The sequence below is a fragment of the Mustela nivalis genome (genome assembly GCF_964662115.1).
Source record: "Mustela nivalis genome assembly, chromosome: 10".
NCBI classification, from domain to species: domain Eukaryota; kingdom Metazoa; phylum Chordata; class Mammalia; order Carnivora; family Mustelidae; genus Mustela; species Mustela nivalis.
The window spans coordinates 109579009-109604472 of NC_139029.1; the positions used below are offsets into that span (position 1 = coordinate 109579009).

At 46.2% G+C, this 25464-nt stretch overlaps 1 protein-coding gene and 1 pseudogene across 14 annotated transcripts in view; one reads left to right on the forward strand and one right to left on the reverse strand.

Moving 5' to 3' along the window:
- Nucleotides 1-3532: 3532 nt before the first annotated feature.
- TUFT1 (tuftelin 1) overlaps nucleotides 3533-25464 on the reverse strand; it is a 48643-nt gene continuing 26711 nt past the window's right edge. For 4 of the 13 annotated variants that reach the window (XM_082685867.1, XM_082685874.1, XM_082685879.1 and 1 more), the window contains 10 exons: nucleotides 21528-21614; nucleotides 20901-20990; nucleotides 18520-18585; nucleotides 14640-14753; nucleotides 10970-11098; nucleotides 10257-10351; nucleotides 7941-8046; nucleotides 6408-6491; nucleotides 5730-5830; nucleotides 3533-5121 (listed from right to left, as the gene is read on the reverse strand). In XM_082685867.1, the coding sequence (XP_082541993.1) occupies nucleotides 5055-5121; nucleotides 5730-5830; nucleotides 6408-6491; nucleotides 7941-8046; nucleotides 10257-10351; nucleotides 10970-11098; nucleotides 14640-14753; nucleotides 18520-18585; nucleotides 20901-20990; nucleotides 21528-21614 (939 nt within the window). In that variant the 3' untranslated portion in view covers nucleotides 3533-5054. The remainder of the gene's footprint in view (nucleotides 5122-5729; nucleotides 5831-6407; nucleotides 6492-7940; nucleotides 8047-10256; nucleotides 10352-10969; nucleotides 11099-14639; nucleotides 14754-18519; nucleotides 18586-20900; nucleotides 20991-21527; nucleotides 21615-25464) is intronic. The other 9 variants (XM_082685873.1, XM_082685877.1, XM_082685870.1 and 6 more) reach the window with 5 other exon arrangements.
- LOC309842039 (prefoldin subunit 1 pseudogene) lies at nucleotides 18648-19376 on the forward strand (annotated as a pseudogene). Its single transcript has one exon. The product of its transcript is annotated as a prefoldin subunit 1 pseudogene (transcript).

Here is a 25464-nt window from a genome sequence, read left to right on the forward strand (position 1 = left end):
CTTCTGCACTTGGGACCTTCCCAGACCTCACCTTCGGTATCTCTTCACCTGGCTGTTCATCTGTATCTTTTATCGTGTCCTGTAATAAACTGTAAACTTCGACGTTTCCCTGAGTTCTGCGATCCACTGTAGCAAATTAATCTAAGCTAAAGAGGGGGTTGTGGGAACCTCCAATTGGTAGCGAAGTCAGACAGAAGTTGTGGTAATCTGGGAAGTTGCTACTTGTGATTGGCATCTGACGCAGGGAACAGTCCTGTGGGTTAAGCACTTACCTGAAGGAGAGGCTGGTGTCTCTGGGCAGATGGTGACAGAATGAGGTTAAATTGCAGGACGCCCAGCAGGGGTCCTCAGTGGGGAAGAGGGGGAAGCCTACCCATTCTGTGACCAGGAGCCTCAGAAGTGAAGTGTCCTGTGAGAGTACTACAGAGGAAACATAGGTGGAAAAGAGAGGTTTTCCTAAATGACAGAGTTTTTCAGATTTCTCCCCCCACAATAATGTTTTCCATAGCAGGCAGCACACACACAAACACAGAGAGAGACACATAGAAGAGGTATAAGGGTCCCCAAACTCCTGCAGACACAGTACCCAGAATACCAGGGAGAGGGAAGAAAGGCCTAGGTGTGTAAGCAGCACTGAGCTAGCGGATTAAGTGATGGGGATGAGTGCCTTCTTTCCCTCAGCTGTCTGAGATCCTGTGGCCTACAAGTTGGTGACCAAGACCTTGTCAGGAACTATATTATCCTGTCACCATCCACCCTCAGTCCCATGTCCCAGGAGGCTCCAGCGGGAGAGATTGCGGCTAGAAGGCCACACACATTTGAGAGTTCAAAGCAGTCTCACTGACAACCTGCAGAGCACGCAGAGCTATCACTCCCTGTAAGAAACATCTCCTTTGCCTTCAGCCTAGGAACTATTTAGGTCTCCAGCTTTGAGTTTCAAGGCCTTGGTGCTCAGAACTGGGAAGACAGGACATACTTTCTCCTTGTAAAGCCAGAGTGCTAAATTGAAGCACGGAAAAGAGGCCAAGGGCCCTAGGCTAACATCTGCTGTTGGGTCAGAGCCTGAACAAGCTCAGGCCCAAGCTCTGTGATGCTTGACTCTGAGGAATGAGGGAACCCAGGGGATTGTTAAAAGCCCCACAGAAAACAGCAACACATCCTGAAGAGCTCATTAAAGAGGAGAGGCCGCTTTAGTTCCCCAAGGGACACTGCCCTCCTTGGTCAGATTAAGTTGTTTCAAGCCATATCTTATCAAGAGCATCTTTACAGAGTAAATCTTAGAACACTTCATAGTGAAAGATTCTTTTAAATAGAGATGAAGATACGCAAACCAACTTTGGGCTTTATATTCATTCATTCATTCATTCATTCATTCATTTATTTATTTATTTGACAGACAGAGATCACAAGCAGGCAGAGAGGCAGGTGGGGGCAGGGAGGAAGCAGGCTCCCTGCTGAGCAGAGAGCCTGATGAGGGACTCAATCCCAGGACCCTGAGACCATGACCCGAGTCTAGCTGAAGGCAGAAGCTTAACCCACTAAGCCACCCAGGCGCCCGGGCTTTAGAAATTTAGTTTAAAAAAAAGAAAATTGCCGAGGGGCGCCTGAGTGGCTCTGTCGGTTAAGCTTCCGCCTCTGGCTTAGGTCATAATCCTGGGGTCCTGGGATCGAGCCCCCTAGAGCCTGCTTCTCCCTCTCCTCCCCACTCATGCTCTCTCTATCATTGTCTCTCTCTCTCAAATAAGTAAACAAAATCTTAAAAAAGAGTTGCTGTGGGTGGGGAGATGGGTTAAATAAGTGATGGGGATTAAGAAATGCAGAGCATCCGGTGTTGTATGCAAGTGTTGAATCATTAAATTGCATGTCTGAAACTACTATTACACTGTGTATTAACTGGAACTTAAAAACTAAAAGAAACAAAAATTCCAGAAGTTGCCATGCACCTCTTGGTTGCAATACCATGTCCCTCTTGGGCTTTTTTCTGTTTGCAGAAGGGTACACGTGAAGGGATGTGGGAGCCGAGGAGTGCTCCTGCAAAGCCGCTTTTCCCACGTTGGGTTGATGCTCCAGGTTTGTAGGAAACTGGTTGCTGATGGCTGCGTGTCCAGGCAGCCCTCAGCACCCAGCTCAAAGAAACAGGCCTTCATGGCAAAGGTCCCGGGCAGGCAGATTCAATCTTCCCTCCACAAAATCATCAGGCAGCATGGAAGAGTTGGCTTACCAGTGACCTAACACAGGCAATAAACAGATTGCTGAAATCAAGGAGCAGCTTGCTCACCACGCCCTTCCTCAGGCTCTGGGCTCCATGTCCTCCTCCCCTCTCTCGCTCTCTATTGGAAAGGTTGCTAAGACATAAATGACCTTTTGCTTTCACGCCGCTTTGTCTTCCCATTGTTCCTCCTTAGCCTTGGGAGCAAGCCCCTGCTCCTTTTCAATGGTGAGACAAGTAGACAGGGGCAAATATACAGGAAGGCATGGTTTGGTCCCAGGACTTTCGCAAAGCCCCAGTTCTAGTCTCCAGACCACTTCTTTATCTCCAATCCAAGTCTCTGCTCATCCCACCAAACCCTTGAGGCTCTGGGTGAGAGCATCCTTTTCCTGTAAGGCAGTACACTCACTCCTGCCTTCCAGCCTTGCAAGTCTTGGCGCCACAGGCAACCCCACCCGGCTTCCACCCTCTTCATACTCTGTGAACAAGCACAGTCTAGATAGACCCAGGTCAAGCAAGACTGCCAAAGAAAAAAGAGAACCCTGGGCCGTCAAAACGCAGACCTGGGTCTGTAATGGAAGGTTTCCAATGCATTCTGAAACCTGGGGTGTGAATTTGCTGACAAGCAGAAGGGAGAAGAAACATCCTAAGAGAAAAATTTCCACGCTTCCCAGTGAAGGAGTAAGGGGAACGAGAGGGAAGGGGCCAGGGAATAAAGGCAGCTGCATTTCTAGTTTCTTTGGTCTAGGAAAGATTTGTGTAAACTTGGCTGTGCCCCAGGGGGCTCTGCAGTCAACTATATTCTTGGCAGAGAGAAAGAAAAAGATCAGTGGACTGACTAATTGAACGATGCCCAGAGAGAGCCAAACGCAGAATGCTTAAACGGCTGCTGTCAGCATTTCCAGAGCGCTAGGCGTTTCCACAAAGGACCTGGAGTGGTTCCCACTTCCTCCCATGTTGATTGGTGAGTCTCTAAGTGAACACAGAATCTCTGCTGTGACCAGTTCTTCTCTCCCATCAAGGAGGACACACATTGGCTAACTGTAGGGCTCCCACAAAGCCACCACCTCAGATAGGGCCATAGTTGGGGGCCATCTCCTACAATGAAGACCCAGCCCACAAAGCTGAGCTGCTTCAGAGGAACGTTCTAACTCCTCTGAATGCCACAGTCCTTTAGCGTTTGGGCTGCTTGGCCCATACCTTCCAGATGTGGACAACAGGCGGCCCAGCTTCAACAGGCACTAAAATCATGTTTTTTCATCCTCCCAGAAAAGTTGGGGGTGGTGGAGTGGGGCAGGGGAATAGGCCAGCTTCTCAAAGAGACACATTTAACATATTTTATTAAGTTTGCCATATAAAGACTATGCCACAGGAAAAAATCATCAGAACTGGGAGGGCCCATGGAAATTATCCGGACCCCCTCGTTTTACAAATGAGGAAAGTGAACGAGAATACCAGCATGGCACTCTGGACCCCAGACTGTCCACCCAGTCCCAGCACACGGGCTTCTGGTTTTGAGCCAAAGAGGACCTAAAGACTTAACCCATGTTGACTTTGAATGTTTCTGTGCCCTACAGCAGTACCAGTACAGTAGTACCACATTCTGATGCATATCTCCTCCTTGAGGCTGCAGGAAGAGCCTTAAAGAAAACACGATGAGTGTCAGGGTCGTTCAGAGCCAGGGAAACAGATGGATTGTGGAGCAGAGGGTGCAGAGGGCTGAGGGGAAGAACTCAATCCCTCCCCAAGAATCCTGATCACCCTTTTCCCTCAAACAACACACACTCAGACCCCAAAGCCTCAGGACAAATATGCTTGCCGCCCTGAGGCTCAGATCAGGTTTGAAGGAGGAAGGGAAAGAAGCAGATAGAAGGAAAAGAGAAAGATTTACTTCTGAAATCAACAAGTCCAGTGGGAACACATTTTTCCCAGCATGGAGCAAATCCAAACACCACAAGAGAAGGCTATAAAACTCCAGTATTAAATCAATCGTGAGATGTAAGGGAAAACACCAATAACTTAGCAAAATAAATACAATGAGAGTTTCACTGAGATCAATGTAACCCAGTGAAAACAGTTTTTAGCTCTTGAGTCAAAAAGACTGAGGTGTACCTTGCACTGCATCTTAGGGGAAAACCCTAAGAGATGCTGGGAGTCTCCCCAGCAGAGAGAAGTCACACATTACTCCCTGTGGCCCCACAGAACCTTTCCACTAAAAGCTACTCCCGGAATGTACATTTCCTTCTCCCAGGAAGACAAGGTTGGCCAGTCAAAGCTGCAGCTCACTGACTCTGCCCCAGGCCATGACAGGTCGCTCTGGGTCTGTCTGTAGGAGGCCCGGGTAGGCAGGGGCTGAGGGCAGAGTGAGTGGAAAAACAAACAATGAGTTGTGAAGAACTGAGCTGTGTTTGTGGAGGGAACTTCATTCCCCCTTCCCCGGATACCCTCCCCTCGCTGTAGACCTTGGTGCCTCCAGCTTCTCTGGGTGAGGGAAATCTTGCCACCTCTCCCGACCCAGTGAGGGCCTGGATCCTGGGGCAGCTGAACTCCAGCCTACAAGAGAAGGGCGGCTCTACTACAGAGAAAACTAGTAACTATAGGAATAAGGATACTGCCCTGGCTCTCGCTGGTGGGTGAACGTCCTCCAGGGCTGCAGTGTCCAGAAGGGGTGTGCATCCTCTGTCTGCCCAGCACACAGGGGGGCAGGAGCTTGGAAACAGTGGGACACATGGACCCCCAGCCCAGGGATCAGTCAGGAAGTCAAAGTCGGGGCGAGCAGCCTACAGGGGCGGCGGCTTCTCCGCAGGTGAGAAGCAGCGGCAACAGCAGCGTCCAGCTCTTCTGCTCATGTTTCCACCACTCGAATAAGAGGCATGGGCTTATTAGGGCTGGGAGGCTTGGATATCCTCACGCTGAAAGAAAATGGCAAACTCTGAGTGCTGCTTGTCGCCTGTCCCACACACAGCCACCTCCCATGTCTGAACCCCCACCCGGCCCTGGGTTCCACACGTCAGTGCCAGCTGAGTTCTTGGTTCTCAGACTTCGGAACTGTAACTGTCAGCAGTGTCTAAGAGAAGAGAAGGGGGGGTGGGTGCTGCTATCTGAGGAATAGGGGTGGCGGAAAAACAGGGAGCAGTTCAACAGCTGAGAAGCGGGTCTAGCTGGGATTCTTGATGTTTTTCAAAATCTGGGACCTTTCTGTGAGTCTCTTGGGAAAAAAAAGGGCCTCTCTCTAGAAATACACACTTTGCTACACCTTGATTGTCACAAACAATTTCAGGGGGTCCATCTGCATCCAGAGGCTGTTTTGTGAGCCTCCCTGGGGCTATGCTACCAGGCTCTACTCCGACCTGGTTAGAAAATGGTTCAGGTGGAGAACAGGTCAGATTAGACACTGAGAACAGAAACAGGATTTAAAAGAGCCTTGTCCTTGGCCTCAACACTAACGCTTTCCTTCCCACAGCTCTGTCCCTCCTCCCATACTCCTCACCCAGGCCCCACCATGGGCACTCCCACTCACTTGCCCAGGTTTTCGGTCTTGGTCCAGGTCTGGGTGCTAAAATGGCCATGACTGATCTGCTTTTCTATCAGGTGTTCCATCCGGTCATGCATCTCTAAATTCTGTAATACAGGTTGTGGGGTCAGAGTCGGCCAGCTGTGACATTGTCTCTGCACCTCTGTCTGTGCTGCGGTCCCCACTACCCCTGCCATGCATGCCACCACCAGGGTACCCTCCCCCCTCTTCCCTCATCTTCACCATGCCTGACCACCCTCTTCCTCCAGCTCTCACTCCTGATTCCTCCCTTCGAGAATTCTGTGTGACACTGATCGTTCCCTGCTGTCCTCCCCAGCTTTCAGGAAAGGGGGGAATTAGACTAAGAACTCAGGAGCTGAACGAGGCCACCACCTTAGCCGTGAAGAATACAAGACCCCCTCCTAAGGAATGCCTCCCCATTCACAGCCCAGCTCATGGTCTCCTCTTTTGCTAAACTCATGACACGGGATGATGGGCCCCCTTAGAGTGGGGACAGGTTTCATCACCGTAACTCCCTGAAGGGTTCCAGAAAGCACTGACTCCATAACAATGATCCCAGATGCTCATTTCAGAGCAGCAGCCAGGCAGAATCTCTCTCCCTCCCTATGTACGGTCCTGACTTCAAGAGCCTGCTCCCTTCCCAGGACTGCCCAGTACACACACCTCTGCTTCTAGGTAGGCGATTTTCTCCTTAAGCTCCTGGATAGTGCTGTCCTTTGACTGGACCACAGTTTTTGAATTCTGGAGCTGCAAAGATGTGGGAGATAATAGGGTTCATTTTAAAATGACTCAGTATATGCTTGTCAAACCTCCCCCTGCTGCTGGGGAGCCAGAAGCAAAAGGCAGACTTTTGTACCTCTTACATGACTTCCTTAGCTTTTTGAGAAAAGCCTCCTTTCACTCCATATTGAGCTCTTGATTATCCCAGGTGTGAGGGGAAGGGTGGTGAGACCACCACCCTGACGATCCAAAATCAGGGATGGCTTAAAACCCATTCCGTTTAATGTTGAGAAATACACATTGTTCATTCATTCATCCAAGAAGTCACTGTCGGGGGGCGGGGGGGTGCCTGGGTGGCTCAGTGGGTTAAGCTGCTGCCTTCAGATCAGGTCATGATCCCAGGGTCCTGGGATCGAGCCCCACATCGGGCTCTCTGCTCTAACAGGGAGCTTGCTTCCCTTCCTCTCCCTCTGCCTGTCTCTCTTTCAAATAAATAAATAAAATCTTAAAAAAAAGAAGTAACCGTCAGGGCACCTGGGTGGCTCAGTTGGTTAGGCATCTGCCTTTGGGTCCTGGGATACAGCCCCACATAGAACTCCCTTCTCAGCGGGGGACCCTGTTTCTCCCTCTCCCTCTATGCATCCCCTACACTTGTGCTCCCTCTCTCTAAAATAAATAAAAATCTAAAAAATAAAAAAAAGAAATATCTCTTGAGTGCTTACTATGAGACAGGCTCTGTTCTAGACACCAGGAAACAGCAGGGAGCAAGATAGAAAAATCCTAGTCCTTGTGGAGCTGACAGGCAGCAAATATGCCCTCCCAGTTAGGGTGTTCTAAATTCTGAAAGAATTCTAAATTCTAAATTCAGAATTCTAAATTCTGAAGACTATTCTGCAAAACACCATATCCTGAGTTTGGTAGGGGAAGGCAGAAAATCTGCTGTAAGGGTCAAAGGTTGATAATCTGCACCCAGATAAGTGACTTTATTGTGACTTCATTATTCATTTACCAGTGTTCTTCAACGTTTAAGAGAGACTAACCTTTTCCTTCCTTCCCAGCAGAAGGCAGATGATTAAAGTCAAAGGGGAAAGACAGGAGAAAAGCAAATACCAATCACTCAAATCTAGTAACTGGTAGCCATAAATGTTTTTCTTGTTTTTTTTCTTTGTTCTTTATTTTAATTTTTATTTACTTGAGAGAGAGCAAGAGAAATTCAGAGAATGAGTCAGGGGGAGCAGGGAGCCTAACTTGTGACTCCATTCCCGGACCCTGGAATCAAGACCTGTGCTGAAGGCAGACGCATAACCAACTGAGCCACCCAGGTGCCGCATAAATGTTTTAATATAAGAACTATAAGCCAAGCTCCCCAGGAGCATGAACAGCAAAGGCATAGACTTGACAGGAAAACAGGGCCGGGCCCCACACGGCAACTTCCCGAGGGGGTGGGTGGCATGGGGTGACGCGGGCACAGCTTACCTGCTCTATCATTTGCCGCACTTTCCGCTGCTGGCTCTTCAGCATGTCATCCAAGTGGTGGATCTTCTCCCGCAGCCCGGCCACTTCCTTTTCCAGGTTGGCAGCCCTGGGGAGGAAGAACAGAAAGCTGAGGCGAGGGGGGGAAAGATGCACTTCTCTACCCAGTCACAGAAAGAACCTGGGGCTTCGGGGGTATCCATGACCATGATCCTCTCTGCCTGATGCCCCAGTGGTCTGCCACAAGGAGGAGTTGCTTGGGACACCTTGGAACAGTGCGGTGGAAGCCTCGCTAGAGGTCAGCTAGCCTGAACAAGGGAACTGCCGCTCAGAGAGGTAAGAATGGAGAAGTCATTCTGGAAAGTTCTAGAAGGTACAACTAGATCCGACAGGTTGATGTCCAGGGAAGCAGTCCTCATGCTAACACAAGACAGCATTCAAGCTGTCAGAACATGCCCTGCCTCAGGTGTGATGAGCTCCTCATTCCTGGAGAGATTTGAGTGGGAGCTGGGAGTATGATACCCAATGCCATCAAGCTGTTGGAGAGGACTCTGTGTCAAGAGGGAGATAAGATTCAAGTGTGTTCCTAAATCTCCTGATTTCCAGAGACTGCTATATTCTCTGCATCTTCTCAACTGGGCCAAGATCCCCAGAGGTCCAGCGACCAGGCAGGGTATCCAGGAGTTCAGACTGCTAGTACCCATCTCTCTCCGCTCCTGCCTGAGGCAGCAGGAGGGCAGGGCTCCTGGTGAGGTTGGGGGTGGAGTATAATGCACTCTGAACCCCGACATCCTCCCTAAGCCTCACACAGTCTGAGTGTCCACCATCAACTCTCCAGTGCCCTACTGACCAGTCTCCTTTTACTAAGAAGACTAACATTTTTGGTGCATAGCCATTTCGTGCCATTCCCAAGCCTCAGTTTTGGATTATCTGGGTCTTTTCTGTTTCTCCTGATGCTTCCTCTCAGTCACCTGCCCATAAGCACCACTGCTGGGAAAGAAGGAGTGCTGAGTAATTTAAAACAATTCCGTGATGACATTGAGCCCAAAAGGAGGCTACGATACAATGTCTGCATTTCCCATGCCTAGACTGAGGTTATCCCGAAGGAGGGAAGATACTCCCCACTGACTGTGGGGTCCAAGCGGGCAAGGATCATGTCTGTAGGGGCGCCTGGGTGGCTCAGTTCATTAAGCATCTATCTGCCTTTGGCTCAGGTCATGATCCTAGGACCATAGGATGGAGCCCCACATCGGGCTCCCTGCTGTTTAGGAGGCTGCCACCTTGGGGGAATTCACTTTCCATGGAGTAGGAGGTTTCTGTGTGCTCTTTGGCAGCACACAGAAACTTCCCAGCCTCACCCAGCTACCTGGACAGAGAGCTTGGCCCTGCGTTATCCAGGCCCACCTGGCGGCTATGGCTGCTGTTCATGCTCCTGGGGAGCTGGCTTCTCCCACTCCCCCTGTTTGTGCGGCTCTCTCATGCGATATCTCTGTCAAATACATAAATAAAATCTTTAAAACAAAAAAGAAAAAAGATCATGTCTGTTCATCTTGAAATGCCTTAGAAGGCCCTCCAGGAGATGTCTGTTGAATTTAAAAAGATCCAACTCACACTATGGAGAACAGGCCCAAGATGCTGTTAACTTTGATTTACCATTTGCGGTCTTACTTATTAATTGCCAGCAGCATGATAAATTTCCAAATCCTTAAAGGTCCAAAATGGCCCGTTCTTTGCTCCATAAGTTTCACTGGTAGGGCCTGGGATCTCTTATCAGAGGGAATCTGTGAACATCTTGGAGCAGAAAGGATCCCAGCGACCCCTGGTTCTCAGCTGGAGTAGCTTCAAGGGACAGGAAGTTCTGAATCTCTTCATGAAGATGCTTATTGTATTTTTTGAAGCATGACTTGTGAGGAAGTTTTTGATTTGCCCTCAGATAATTTCCAGTCGGCCTTTGTTTTGAGGGGCGGAAACTGTGGTGCAATACTACCACATGCGCGTCCCGTATGACAGCCTGTAGAATGATGTGCCAGAACAGCAGGAACTTCACCAGCTCCCACTTGACCTTGGCGCTAACACCATGGAAGCCTTTACTTTAGGCTCCTACTCCGTGGAAAATGAACTCCCCCAAGATGGCAGCCTCCCAAACAGTATCTCCCTGGGCAGGGCCCCACCCAGAGGAGCCACACCGTGACTCAGAGCTGGAAGATCTGACATCAGCTCCAGCTTCCTCCCCAGGCCAGGCTGCCACAGAGCTGCAGGCTGCATGGCGCGCCCTCCCCTCCCTGCACCCCAGCTTCCCCGGGGAACATGGGCCCTTACTTTTCTCGCTCTGTTTGACAGTCAGTGTTCTTGCTCCGAAGTTCCTCCAGGGCTGTTTCTCCCTCCCTGACCTTCACCAATAAGGCCTGATGCTCCTGGATGGGCCAAAGGGAAGAAAACCTAGGATAAGGAGGTAGCAATGGTTTCTGTGTTTGGGGTGATAGGGGCCTGAGGGCTTGGGGCTCAGCCCCTATTGGGTCTGGGATAGCTGCCAAAGAGCAGCAGGCCAAGCTGGTTTGCTGAGGCACCCTCCCCTGTCAGGGATAACTCTTCCCACCCTCAGCACACAGAAACTTCCCAGCCTCACCCAGCTACCTGGACAGAGAGCTTGGCCCTGTGTTATCCAGGCCCACCTGGTGGCTATGGCTGCCAGTCCCTGGGAAACCAGGCCCTGTGGCTCCTTAAGAGCAGTCCCGTCTTTTCTTTTTTTCTTTTCTTTGCACAAGCCCATAAAGGGCAGCTCTATAAGAACCCAACTGAAATGGAAATGGGTTCAACTCTAGTTAGCAAGGGCTGAGCTTAGCAGAGAGAAAGACCTCTTGTTCCTTAAAGGCTAAAAGGTTCTCGAAAGTATGTGCTGAGGAAGCAGTGAAGTGTGTTTTACTGGTACTGTTCATAAAAGCAGACTACAGTGGTCTCAGTTATTCCCAGGACCACCCCCTTCTTCCCCCAGCGCAGGAGTTAGGCCCTGAAGGCAGGACTCCAACTATTACCGCCTGCATGCCTAGCAGGCGCTTCTGGAGCTCTCCGACATCAGCCTCCTTCTGCTCCACTCGGTCCTCTGCTCTCTGAAGGGCCACTTGACTCTGTTCTGCTTCTCTCTGGTACCGGCTGAGTGTGACCTAAGACAGGACGCAGATGGGTGAAGGGAATGGAGCGGAAAGAGCAAACGTGGATAAAAACCTTAGGAAAGAACCCAGGATCCAGGGCCCAGGGCGCAGCGATGGGGGAAGGGAGGCACCCCCCTCTTTCCCATTCATGGTTCTAGGATGACTTGGGAAACCAGCAGGTATCTCCACTTCCAGGGTTCACTGGCACATACTTGATCAAGCTGTTATTTTTAAAAAATTTTTTAAAGATTTATTTATCTATTTGAGAGAGAACATGCAAGGGGTAGGGGTGTGGGGAGGGGCAGAAGGAGAGGGAGAGAGAGTCTTAAGCAGACTTTACACTGAGTATAGAGCTGGACACCAGGCTCGATCTCATGACCCTGAGATCACGACCTGAGCTGAAACCAAGTCAGACACTTAACTGACTGCACCACCCAGGCCCCCTGATCCAGCTCTACTTTAGAGTGACATTTGGAACCCATTAGCACTTTCCAGATGGTGGACTTTGTCAATATCTCCTCTGCCCCAGCCCCCAGTTGGCCAGTGCCACCCAAGATTAACCCAGGGCTGTGACTTTCCTATAAATGCAAACACAAAGAATCCAGGGGAGCATATCTCCACGCCCTTCCTTCTTTGTTCCCACTCTTCCTCACCCTCACATCAAGCAATACTGCAGCCTGCATAACAAGGACAAAATAGCACCTAGAAGGGCCCCAGGAAGAATTGTTCCATTTTCAAGATGACAGCCAATTTGGGAGAGAAAGAAGCAGAATTTTAGAATGAAAAATTAAGGAAGAACTTGCCTCCCTTCCTCCCGCATGCCAACATCAGGTCTCAGCTTAGATATCCTTTCTTCCAGAAGCCTCCATGCCCAGTGAGTAGTCCTTCCATTGTGTGGCCTTCCTTCTTAGAGCACCGAGGGGATTTTGCCCAGTCACTTGTGTGCACGCCCCAGTGGGCCATCGGCAAGAACCATTATATTTCCAGAGCTCAGCCCAGTACCTAGCACACAGTTACTGCTCGCTAATGTCATGAGAAGAATTGGTACTCATCTAGTCTAATCCTCTCCTTTTGCAACTAAAGGTCAACCGATTTACCCAAAGTACAAAACTAGGGAATAACAGAGCCAATGCTAGAACACAATGACTTCATTATTCATCTCAGTTCTTCCCAGATACCCCACACTGACTCCCCAGTCAGTTGCTACAGAAGAATCCATATAACCACTCAAAAGTCCACGCAGCCCTGGGAAAACAGAACACCAAAGTCACCAGTTTGTCTGACCCCTCCCAAAGTCAGACTCCGGGAAAAGAAAGCAAAGCCCAGGAGGACGTGTGATGAGACACATCCATGCTGCACACCAGCCCTGTGCAGAGCCGACTCTCTATGAACCCTTCCTGACAGCAGGCTGCTGCTGGTGGAACAGAAAACCCATGCCCACTGGCAGGTTGTTTTCACGGAAACTAACAATCTTGCCCTTGCTACCGCCTTTATAGAAACGTAGATCAGAGAGTTTCATTCACTAGAAAGAGAAAAGCCTCCAAAGGTCCCTTTTTAGCCTGGAACAGGCTAGCCCCATGGACAGGAACATAAAAACAAAAGCTCTCACTTCTGTACCTAACACTGCACGCAGGTTGGTGTGTCCTCAGAGCACAGCGTTAATGGGTCATGGGCTGATCCTCACACTCTGCTGCGGGATCACAAAGGAAAAAACATACTCCTCTGCCACATTTGTCCCTGTTGCTCCAGTCAGTAATGCCTGGAAGGAGCCTCTGAATCCTGAGAGGGTGTGCCAACCTACCCCAACAGCAGAAACAGCACCTCTGACTGCAGACAGGCTGCTTATTAAGGCCAGCCCCTTCTGAGAAACTGGGGGCAGGTGGCTACAGCGGTCTGGGACCTTCTGGTCTTAGGGTTTCACTCTGGACCCTTTTGGTCAAGCACTGAAACCCAGAGCTAGCAGACCCCCTGCCCCCACAGATGGCCCAAACCAACAAGTGCTTCATAACACCCCTCAGTGTAGAAATTTCTTCCCAGGGCACCTGGGTGGCTCAGTGGTGTAAGCATCTGCCTTCAGCTCAGGTCATGATCCCAGGGGTCTGGGATCGAGCACTGCTCCTTGCTTGGCAAAAAGCCTGCTTCTCCCTCTCCCCCTGCTTGTGTCCCCTCTCTTGCTGTGTGTCTCTCTGTCATTAAATAAGTAAAATCTTTACCCCCCCCAAAAAAAAATTCTTTCCAAAATTCAGAGTCTGGTCAGTGCTAAAGCCTCAGCATCCCTTCCTCCTGGTGTGTACCAAGAAGGTAGGGAACAGCTGATCACCAAAATGATCCATTGTCAACCCACTTATCCAAATTGTGGGTTCTGAAACAGATGCGGCAAACTCCTTTACTGCACAACTACTTTGTTCCAAGAACAAACTCGTCACAGTATCACGTGAAGTCCAAACTATTTAGGATAGCAAAACCCGCTTAACTAAATTGATCACTAAGAAAAATACAGGGTTATCTTATGTTTCTAAAATCCTTCGGAGCAATATATACATGTACGTGTCTTACCTCTCAATTCACAGACCACACTTGTATACTTAAAATGACCCCTTTTTACATTATTTGGAACTGATACTTAGGTTAAATTACTTGCTCAAATAACAGATCATCTCTAAAGGCAATTGATTAGCCCTGTGCCTTCTCCTGCCCCCTCAATATCCCTCTTAAAAATTCTCTCTTAGTCTCACAGAAGAGAAGCATTCGGTCTTCTTCCTACCACCAGCTCCTGGCATGCCTGGGCAGGGCACAGCCTATCATTACACATTTATGACACAGAAATTCTTTATATGTGGATGAACAATAGCAGATAACAGATGGCTAATCTCATGCAAAAGCCTAGTATCTTTCCAGTGTACCTCATTTTATACTCAAAGAATTTTCTGGAAAGTATGGCAGACCTCACACACTTTTAAATTGTGGGGGGCTTTCACTCTCAACAGACTTTTGTACTTTTTAAATCTTCCATAATAATTTAGTATTGCTTTTGTAACAATAATTGAAATACTCATTCCAAATCACAAAGCTCTGTAAGACTTGACTTCAGGAAGTCCTCTGACTCCATGGACACAGATTTTTCTATAGCCATACTGTTCCACCCACTTATCCAGTCCACATTTAAGAGGTACCCACCTTACGTCAGATGTCATGCCAGACATGGGTGACCTTGACAGCAACAGTCCCTGCCTGTGAGCTGCCTAGAGCCCAGTAATTCTTCCTGTGGTAAGAGTAATGGCCCCTGAGTTACCTGCTATCCCAGACCAGCACTACCACTCAACTTCAGCAGAGAAACAAGTGCCAACCTTTAAACCATGGACTCGACTTGAACAGCAAAAACTGTAAATGCCCAGGAATGCGAAAAGCAGACAGGAAAGTGCCCAGGCCTCAAAGCCTGGCCTCTCTAGGGGCTGGCACATGCCAGAAAGACATGAAGTCCATGCTAAGTTATGGCCCCTATATTCAGCAACCCAACCCTTTGGGCACTTTCTCCTTGAACCCCGAATCTCACCTCAAAAGCCACTCGGTCTGACTGGTGCTGCCGCTCAGCCTCCCGCAGCTTGACAAGCAGGTCCCGCACAGTCTTTCTCAAGCTCTCGGCATCTTCACTTATGTAGGCATCTACCTACAGTCAGAGCAGAGAAAAGAAGGTGAAGGCCCCGTGTTTGTGTAAGAGGAGGTCCCCTGCAACATACAGGTGGGCCCTCTTGTCCAGACCACTGAGTTATTCACACGAAAACACTCTTCATATGCTAGGGAACTCAACTAGCAAACTCACCTGATGATTTTAGAACACACCCAGTAATTTTTATACAGGTATCAATGGATTAACAGGTAGGCTGATGCCATCCTCACCTGTAGGTCCTGCTTCCATTAGACAAGTTCTCCGAGAGGGGAGACCGTGTTCCCCTTTAGACTACAGCGCCCCAAGGGCAGGGACTGGGCCACACCCACCAGGAGGGATGCACCCCAAAGGCACACGTTTTGGTCTTCTCTGCAGCTAGCACAGAGACCAGCACACAGAGGGTTACTGATGGACGGGCAGGTTTAGAGCAAAAACACCCAACCAACTACAAGGACTCTGATTCGATACTTCATCAAGGTTACCCAGACACACCCAGTCGTGGGTTGGTGGTTAGCACTTTGCTGGCATGTGGGGTCTTGCCCCCAGTTACCAGCTCCCAGCAAGTCTAACAGAAAAATCTTTACCTGTCTTGCACTTTAGGAAGCACGGAGCTCTCAGCTGGGAGGCGGGCCACCAGGGCCCTAGTTGCTACACCATCACTGAGCCCAGTGGGCCTTTGTGAAGCAGCAAGAAGACGCCTTACCATGGCCTGCCTCACAGGCTGACTCAAGTATAAGATAATATCCGGCGGGGCTTAGAGCTCGTGAGGAGAAAAAGCTGAACAAATAGTACCAGGTGTTATTATAAGCTGTTACCAACTATGGTGATTCAGGGGAAGGGAAAAAATTCAAACTGCACATCTAGAGTGAGCAGCTAGAATCACAACATGCCAAACTCTAGCCATCAAGATGTTATCCAGTTCATGGCCCTCGATCCATACCTAAGTTGCTGAGCAGGTGAAAACAATTTAAAAGCTCCTGGAGAAAACCACTATGTGCTTATTTCAGATGGTGTTCTAATAAGGCTATTTAATGACATGGAAAATGTTCATGGTATAATGTGAAGAGAAAAAAGTTAGTTACAAAACTCTGCATGTAGGAGTTAGAAACACACCAGATTTAAGTACAGTTGTGAGGATAGATCCTAAGAACATGGTGTTGGGTAAAAAGGAAAACAAAATTCATTATGAAAATTGAAAACATAGACATATCTAAGCCATACATTGAATATATTAGAATGTATACTTTTTGGCAGGATAGGCAGAATAAAAAAAAAAAAAAAAAAAGGAAAAGGTCATTATGAGACCAGAGATGATAATATGCCCTAATGGATAGGTAGATCTGATTCAGACCTGCACTCCAGAGCCATAAAAAAAACAATCCAACAACAAAACAAAACAAAAAAGCCCACCCAGACAAAAGAAACAAACAGAAAGAAATGCTATATACAGTATAATCTCGATATTATAACACACATTTGCATTTAAAACCGTCGTTTTTCAGATGAATGGATAAAGAAGATGTGCCATATATATATATATATATATATATATATATATATATATACATACATACAGTGGAATATTATGCAGCCACCAAAAAATGAAATCTTGCTATTTGCAACAACATGGATGAAACTAGAGGGTATCACGCTAAGTGAAATAAGTCAATCAGAGAAAGACAATTATCATATAATCTCTCTGATATGAGGAATTTGAGAAACAAGGCAGAGGATCATAGGGGAAGGGAGGGAAAAATGAAACAAGATGAAACCAGAGAGGGAGACAAACCATAAAAGACTCTTAATCTCAGGAAACTGAGGATTGCTGGTAGGGAAGAGGGTGGGAGGGATGGGCTGGCTGGATGATGGACACTGGGGAGGGTGTGTGTTGTGGTGAGTGCTGTGAATTATGTAAGACTGATGAATCACAGACCTATACCCCTGAAACAAATAATACATTATATGTTAATAAAAAAAAACAAAAAAATGGCTTTTCTCTGGGTACATTCAAATGACATTTTTTCTTCTTTCACGCTTGTTTCTGAATTTCCTAAATTTTCTATGATAAGCATATCTTATTACATAATCACAAAAGGTAATAACAAAGGCCCCACCCCCTTTTTTTCCTAACAATGATAGCCATGTTTATTTCTTAATTAAACCTCAATAAAGCTGGGGGATAATTTTTTTCAAAAAGGACAGCCAGGATGAGCATTGGGCAATACATAGGATTGTTGAGTCACTGTATTATACTGACACTGTATATTAACTATACTGGAATTTTAATAAATAAATAAACAAGGGCAGCCATGGAAAGAAATACCACTATGGCATTATTCAAAAGGAGGAGGTAGATCTACATGTACTAAAATAGAGAGAAGGCTATAAATTTAATAAACTTTAAGTTGATGGAAGCTACAGTTTAAAAAAAATTGAAAAGAAAGCACAGAATAATGTATTTATCATGACCCTGAATCTGTGCAAAGTATGTGTATATTATACACATGTATTTATACATGTGTCAATGGTATGTATGTATATATTAATATGTATACAAACAAATAGGCATATGTTATTTAGATAAGGTGTTCTATGTATAGAAAAATACACTAGAGGGGTGCCTGGCTGGCTCAGTCAGAAGAGCATGAGACTCTTTTTTTTTTTTTTTTTTTTAAAGATTTTATTTATTTATCAGAGAGAGAGAGAGGGGGAGAGAGCGAGCACAGGCAGACAGAATGGCAGGCAGTGGCAGAGGGAGAAGCAGGCTCCCTGCTGAGCAAGGAGCCCGATGTGGGACTTGATCCCAGGACGCTGGGATCATGACCTGAGCTGAAGGCAGCTGCTTAACCAACTGAGCCACCCAGGCGTCCCGAGCATGAGACTCTTGATCTTGGAGTTGCAAATTTGAGCCCTACATTGGATGTAGAGTTTAACAAAAGAAAGAAAGAAAAGAAAAGAAAGGAAAAGAAAAGAAAAGAAAAGAAAAGAAAAGAAAAGAAAAGAAAAGAAAAGAAAAGAAAAGAAAAGAAAAGAAAAACATACTCAGCTTTAGCTAAACATTAGAATCCCCTAAAGAGATATATTCTCTTTTTTCTAAGATTTTATTCTTAAGTAATCTCCACACCCCACATGGGGCTCAAACTCACAACCCCAAGATCAAAAGTTGCATGCTCAGAGTGCCTCAGGGGCTCAATCGGTTAAGCCTCCAACTCTTGATTTCTGATCAGGTCATGATCTCAGGGTTGTGAGATCGAGCCCCAAGTCAGGCTCCACATTGACTGTGGTGCCTACTTAAGATTCTCTCTCCCACTCCCTCTCTCCACAGCCCCCCTCAATAGATAGATAGATAAACAAAGAAAATTAAATAAAATTAAAGTTGCATGCTCTACCCTCTGAGCCAGCAAGGCTCCCCCTGAAGAGCTTTTTCAAGTCCCAATGCCCAGTCCACGTCTCAGACCAATTAAATTACAATCTCTGGGGCTGACACCAGGCTTGTCTCCTGAAAGCTCCCAGGGCCATTTTAATCAGCAGCAAAGGCCAAGAGCACTAAAGGATCCACCCACTTCAATCTGTTAACAGTGGATCCTTCAAAGGAGTGGAACTGGGCAAGGAGAATTTCCAGTTTGTATTGTTTCTCTGTTTGAATTTTCACAGAAACTTTACTCTTACCTTTAGTGAGAGAGGAAGAGTGATAACAAGGGGATCAGGGAGGAAGCTATCCTGCCTCTTGGCAGTGAAGTGGTTACCATTTTCCCTGTTAACGTACCTCAGGTGGATTGCTATACTGGGTCGTGGAGCTTGGATTTAATCCATTTGGCTTTTCTAACACCACCTATTCAAAGGAAAATAAAATAAGTAGTTAAAACAGCCCAAACACTGGTTTTATCCTACTGCGCAGGCGCACCGATTGAACCAAGATGGCGGCTCCCGTGGATCTGGAGTTAAAGAAGACCTTCACAGAACTTCAAGCCAAAGTAACTGACACTCAACAGAAGGTGAAGCTTGCAGACAGCTAGATTGAACAGCTAAACAGAACGAAAAAGCATGCACATCTTACAGATACAGAGATTATGACTTTGGTAGATGAGACTAACATGTATGAAGGTGTAGGAAGAATGTTTATTCTTCAGTCCAAGGAGGTAATTCACAGTCAACTATTAGAGAAACAGAAAATAGCAGAGGAAAAAATTAAAGAATTAGAGCAGAAGAAATCCTACCTAGAGCGGAGTGTGAAGGAAGCTGAGGACAACATCTGGGAGATGCTAATGGCATGAAGGGCACAGTAGGAAATCTCTAGCAGAAGCTTCCTGCCCCCTCCCATTCCTGGCAAGGGCAGAGGGGCCCATGTGGGGAAACAGCCTCTCTTCTACTCTGATGGACTTTTATTTGGATGATCTGGTAACCCTATATTTTCTACTTCACCCTGATCCCCTTTCAGATCCCAGCTCTGTATTTTTTATCCTGGCTCTGTCTGCCACCCCTACCCAGAACACTCTTCTCCCCTAGGGGTGAATCACCAACTCCCAGGAGAGGGAAGATGGGAGCCAGGACAGACAGGGGAGCTCTGTCCAAGCCTATGACTCATTACACTGCTTAGACCAATAAAAGGCATCTGTCCCCCCCCCCCCCCCAAAAAAAAACAGCCCAAACAACCAACTTTGAAACATTTAATATCTGAAGAATTCAAATCTCAGAATAAAAGAAAGAGGTGGAGAAGATAGAGAAAGAAGAGGAAGGGGAAGTGAAGGAGGAAGAGAAAGAAGAAAAGGAAGGAAGGCGAGTAGGAGGGCAGGCAGGAAGAGAAAAAAGACGTTGAGCACTCTGTGGAAAATGGAGAGGACAGGCAGTGGAGAAACATGTGTGGCCTTGGAAGGGAATACTCTATCTAGCCTCGTGGGGAGGATGAGGGGAACCCCAGGCTAAAACCTTTCAGCACACAGAACAACATGCAGGCTGACTCCTGGAAGCCCAGGGAATACATGCAGCTGCCTGCCACCAACAAAGAGCTTCCATTGCCCCTCAGGGATCCTGACAAGGTTTGATGAAGCATAAAGCGGAAGGCGAAGCGGCCTTTGCTGTAATCCCTTCCAGCCCAAAGCCTGATTATTCACCATATGACTCCTGGTCTGTGCAAAGCAAGGGCCCTGGACTTTCGGGCCTGTCTCTGGGTACATCAGGCTCTTCAGTCACCTCACAAAGCACCTCCCAGCCGCCAGATGTGAGCTTGGGCAGTGAAAGTCCTACCTTCCATCACAGCAAAATGAATTAGGGGGAAACACCACACAAGCCTCGTCCACGCTTACGCCAGAGAGGAACCTTGCTGCCATTAGCTTCCAGGTCACTGTTTCCCTCAGGAGAATGAGGGCAGGGGCTGCTGGAGAAAGACTAGCCCCCACCATTCCCCAAACAAAACACAGATGAAGGAGATAAAACTCAACATCTAAAGGAGGATGAGAGTGAAATGGAAGAGACAGGTCTGTTCTCCTGAGCACCCTTCTAGCCTCCAATTTTAGAAAAGCCAAAAAGCAAGATCCCAGGGTTACTCATTCATCTCAAGAAGACCTATCCAATAGGTTCAGTATGACATTTACTGATGACCTTCTGCATCGTTGACCCTGTGCTGAGTGTGGGGCTACAGAGACACGGGGTGGGATGAACCCTAACCTCAGGGAGCTTCTGGTGCCTGGGTAGAGACAGCTACATACACAAATAACACACAAGGGCCAAGACCTCCAATTCACACCATGGTGCCATCCCAGTTAAGCAAGATTGACTTATAAGAAGTTTACATTTATAGGCAAGTGTCTGCTTCATGAGACTCCATGCCACAAATAGAGCGATCACAGAATCCTTGCAGGGAAGAGGTTTTCACCAATAACTTAATGGTAATTTTATTTACATAAGCTCTGTTTTTATACACTGCTTTGGGAACATGGATACTTCTTACAGGCTGATAGGTGTAAACACCAGTGCCCACCAGCTGGAGAGCACTGAAGGTTGTGAGTGCTCTAAGAAAGCCAACATCGCCTGTATTTGCGCCTTTCCTGGCAGTGGTGGGAGACTCCGCACCCACGATTCGAATGGCAAAAGGGACTGCCTGGAACAACATCTTCCATGAGGATCCGACCATCAACCATTTCCTATTACCTGTATCTCCTGTCCACGGAGAGAATCTCCCGGATCTCTGTCAAGCTTGCTACTTATGTCCTCCCGGAGCTTCTGCAGGCAGTTCCGGGCCTGGGAGGGGAGGGCAAGAAGCCTGAGCTTTGGGAGAAGGAAAGAGAGCGTACCACCTCACCCAGCTTTGTGTCCATCCCCATCCCTTCCTCCTGTGAGCCAGGTCCTGCCCTCAGCACTGGCTAGGGGCAAGTCCTTCCTACACAAACAGGAAGCCCTGCCTGCCAGAGCGAACATTTTTGTTGCAGAGACACACAACGCGAAAGGCGAACACATGAAACATGTAATATGTTATTACATGATGACAAGGGCCAAGGAGCCAACAAGAGCTATAGGGGAGGGTCAGGAAAAGCGGGGGGAAAAAGACCAGCAGTCTTAGAGAGGATGTCTGGGGTAGTACAGTGCTGGGCACACGGTAGTGGGTAACTACTGTTGGTGAATGGATTGGCTGACTGATGGAAGGGCAGGAAATGATACCTGACACCAGGGGCCCTGGTGGCACTTTGGGGATGAAGGGAGCAGATGGGAGAGAACCAAACCTTACAAAAGAAGGGAGTCAAAAACATGGGAGGTTCCCACAGAGGGATGGAGGCCCACCTCCTGGATGTATTGCACCTCACTCTTCAGCTGTTTGATATTCTTCTCATGGATCATCTTATCCCCAGACCGCCCCTTCAGGTACACCTGCAATAAGGAAAACAGCACCACTCAGTTACGGAACACCCTGGTGAGTTCATGGCACACGGGCAGGCTCGTACACTGCTGCTGGGAAGGTAAACTGACTGCCTTTCTGCATGCCAATTCGACCACTGAAATCAGAAGGCTGAGAACGATACTGACTCTTTGACCTACCCAATCTACTTCTGGAAATTTATCCTAAGGAAATAAATTTAGCCAAACTGGCATAAACACTCAAATATATATATATATGTAAATTTATGCAAAGGAAGTTGTAAAAAGAGATTTACACATTTTTCTCTATACATGCTTGACTCTTTCACAATAAAGAAAATATTTATTTCCTGTATTATAAAAGACATTCACAGTGTAGTAACATGTTCAGCAAAATATTGTTTATGACTACAAAAATGGAAACAGACATAATGTCCCACAATGGGGGATTACTTAAATTGTGGTATGTCTATAATAGCATACTATGCAGCCATTAGAATACCAGACATTTACATTTATGGACACAGAAGATGTTACAAACCAACATTTAAAGCATTACATTGCTGGGGGGCAAGCAAATTGTAGGACAGAATATATACAGTACAATTTAACTTCTGAAAAAACACACACACGCGCGCAAAGGAAAATGTCCACGCGCGAAGGAAAATGTCTACGAGGATACACAACACAGTAATAACAACAATGACTACATTGATAGAATTATGGGGTGGTTTGGCTTTCTCTAAGGGCCATACAATGGCCCTTCTTATTCTTTGAATAAGAAACAGAAATTAATTAAAGGCATTCAGATTGAAAAGAAAGAGGTAAAACTATCTCCATCTGCAGATGAAGTGTTCATTTATATAGAATACACCAAGGATGGGTGCCTGGGTGGCTCAGTGGGTTAAAGCCTCTGCCTTTGGCTCAGGTCATGATCCCAGGGTCCTGGGATGGAGCCCGTCATCGGGCTCTCTGCTCAGCGGGGAACCTGCTTCCTCCTCTCTCTCTGCCTTGCCTTTCTGCCTGCTTGTGATCTTTGTCTGTCAAATTTAAGAAAAAAAAATTAAAAAACAAAAATGTTTAAAAAAAAAAGAGAGAGAGAGAATACGCCAAGGAATCCACTCCAAAACTATTAGAGGTTGTAGCAAGGTTGTAGGATATAAGACCAACATACAAAAAAAAAAAAAAATTTCTAGACACTAGCAAGGGACAATCTGAAATGAAATTTAAAAACAATTCTATTTACAATAGCAACAAAAAGAAAAAATACTACGTGGATGGAACTAGAGGGTATTATGCTAAGTGAGATAAGTCAACTGGAGAAAGACAAATAGCATACAATTTCATTTATATGTGGAATTAAAAAAAAAAAAACAGATGAATACTCCCCAAATTGATCTATACTTTCAACATAATTCTTATCAAAATCCAAGCTGGCTTCTTTGCAGAAACTGACAAACTGATCCTAAAATTCATATGGAAATACAAAGGACTCTGAATAGCTAAAATAATCCTGAAAAATAACAAAATTACAAATACTAATAAATATTAACAATTTTTTTTTAAAGATTCTATTTATTTGTCAGAGAGAGAAAGAGAGAGTGAGCACAAGCAGGGGGAGCATCAGGCAGAAGGAGAAGCAGACTCTGTGCTAAGCAGGGAGCCCAATGCGGAGTTCAATCCCAGTACCCTGAGATTAAGACCTGTGCTGAAGGCAGACGCTTAATGGACTGAGCCACCCAGGTGCCCCAGTATTAGCAAAATGTTAACAAAAATAACAAAGGCACAGTAATCAAGTCAGTGTGGAATTGGCATTAGGAGACCCATAAATCAATGGAATACAACTGAGAGTCCAGAAACAATAATAACACAATAAAAATACCCTAAACTGATTTTATCTGACAGGATGCCAAGATAATTCAATGGGGAAAGAATAGTCTTTCCAACAAATGATGTTGGTATAAATGGAGATTCACTTGGAAAAGAATGAAATTGGACCTCTTCCTTACGCCATACACAAAAATTAACCCAAAATGGATTATAGGCCTATTCAAAGGGCTAAAACTATAATTCTTTGAGGAAAATATAGGAATAAATCCTTGTGACCTTGGGTTGGGTTGTGACCTTCTTAGATATGTCACCAAAAACCCAACAAGAGAAAAAAAATACATAAATTGGATTTCATCAAATTAAAAACTTTTGTTTCAAAGGACATCATTATGAAAGTAAAAAAACAAGGGGTGCCTGGGTGGCTCAGAGAGTTAAGCCTCTGCCTTCAGTTCAGGTCATGATCTCAGGGTCCTGGGATCAAACTCTGCTCAGCAGGAAGCCTGCTTCCCCCTCTCTCTGCCTTCCTGTTTGTCTACTTGTGATCTCTCTCTCTGTCAAATAAATAAAATCTTAAAAAAAAAAAAAAAGAAAGAAAGAAAGTAAAAAACAAAAAAAGAATGGGAAAATTTTTTTAGATATTTCCAAGTCATATATATCATAAGGGTCTAGTTAGTATCCAGAATATATAAGGAACCCTTATATCTAGAAAATTAAAACACAATTGACTTCTTTTAACAAATATGATAAGGTTTTATTTATAATATTCATATATCCAAACCCTTTTTGGCCAATTTAATTACTCATCATTACAAGTCTTTTGGACTATTCACTGCTATTTAAAAATTCAAATATAGCAAAGATAAGACCATGGAGAAAGTGTGGCCACATCATCACTTGTACCTACATATAAACTCTTTAAACACAACTGAATTTGTATTTATTTAATTTTTAAAAATATTTTATTTATTTATTTGACAGAGAGAGAGACACAGCGAGACAGGGAACACAAGCCGGTGAGTAGGAGAGGGAGAAGCAGGCCTCCCATTAGCAGGGAACCTGATGCGGGGCTCCATCCCAGGAGCCTGGGACCATGACCTGACCCAAAAGTGGACCCTTAACAACTGAGCCAACCAAGCATCCCTACAATTAATTTTTTTTAAGATTATTTATTTATTTGACAGAGACAGTGAGAGAGAGAGAACACAAGCAGGGGGAGTGGGAGAGGGAGAAGCAGGCTTCCCGCTGAATGCGGAGCCTGAAGTGGGGCTTGATCCCAGGATCCCAGAATCACAACCTAAGCCAAAGGCAGACACTTAACAACTGAGCCACCCAGGTGCCTCCTAGTTGAATTTTTAAATGGGCAAACAATTTGGATAAATATTTCTCTGGAGAAGATACACAAATAGGCAATCAGCATATGGAAGCATGCCATCAGAGAAATGCAAATGAAAACCACAAGACATGGCTTCACGTGCAATAGAATCAAAAAGACAGATAATAACAAGTATCAGTAAGGATACAAAGAAACTGGAACACTCCTACCTTGCTGGTGGGAGTACAAAACGGAATAAATGTTTTGAGAAAAAGTCTGGTAGGTCCTCAAAAGATTAAATACAGAGTTACCAAATGACCTAGCAATTCCACTCCTAGGTGTGTACCAAGAAAACTGAAAGTATCCACAAAAAACCTGCTCTTGAATATTCACAGCAGCATTATTCATAACAGCCAGACAGTGGAAACAACCCAAATGTTCATCAACTAATGAGTGGGTAACAAAATGTGATATATCTATTCAGGGGAATGTTATTGAACCATGAGAAGGATTAAGTACTGACATATGTTACAACATGACTGGATCTTGAAACTATTATGCTAAGTGAAAGAAGGCAGACACAAAGGCCCCATGTTCTAGGATTCCATTTACGTGAGCTGCCTGGAAGAGGCAAATCCACAGATACAGAGAAAATAGATTGGTGACTGCCAGAAGCAGAAAGGAGTGACCGAAAATGTTCTGGAATTAAGAGTGGTGATG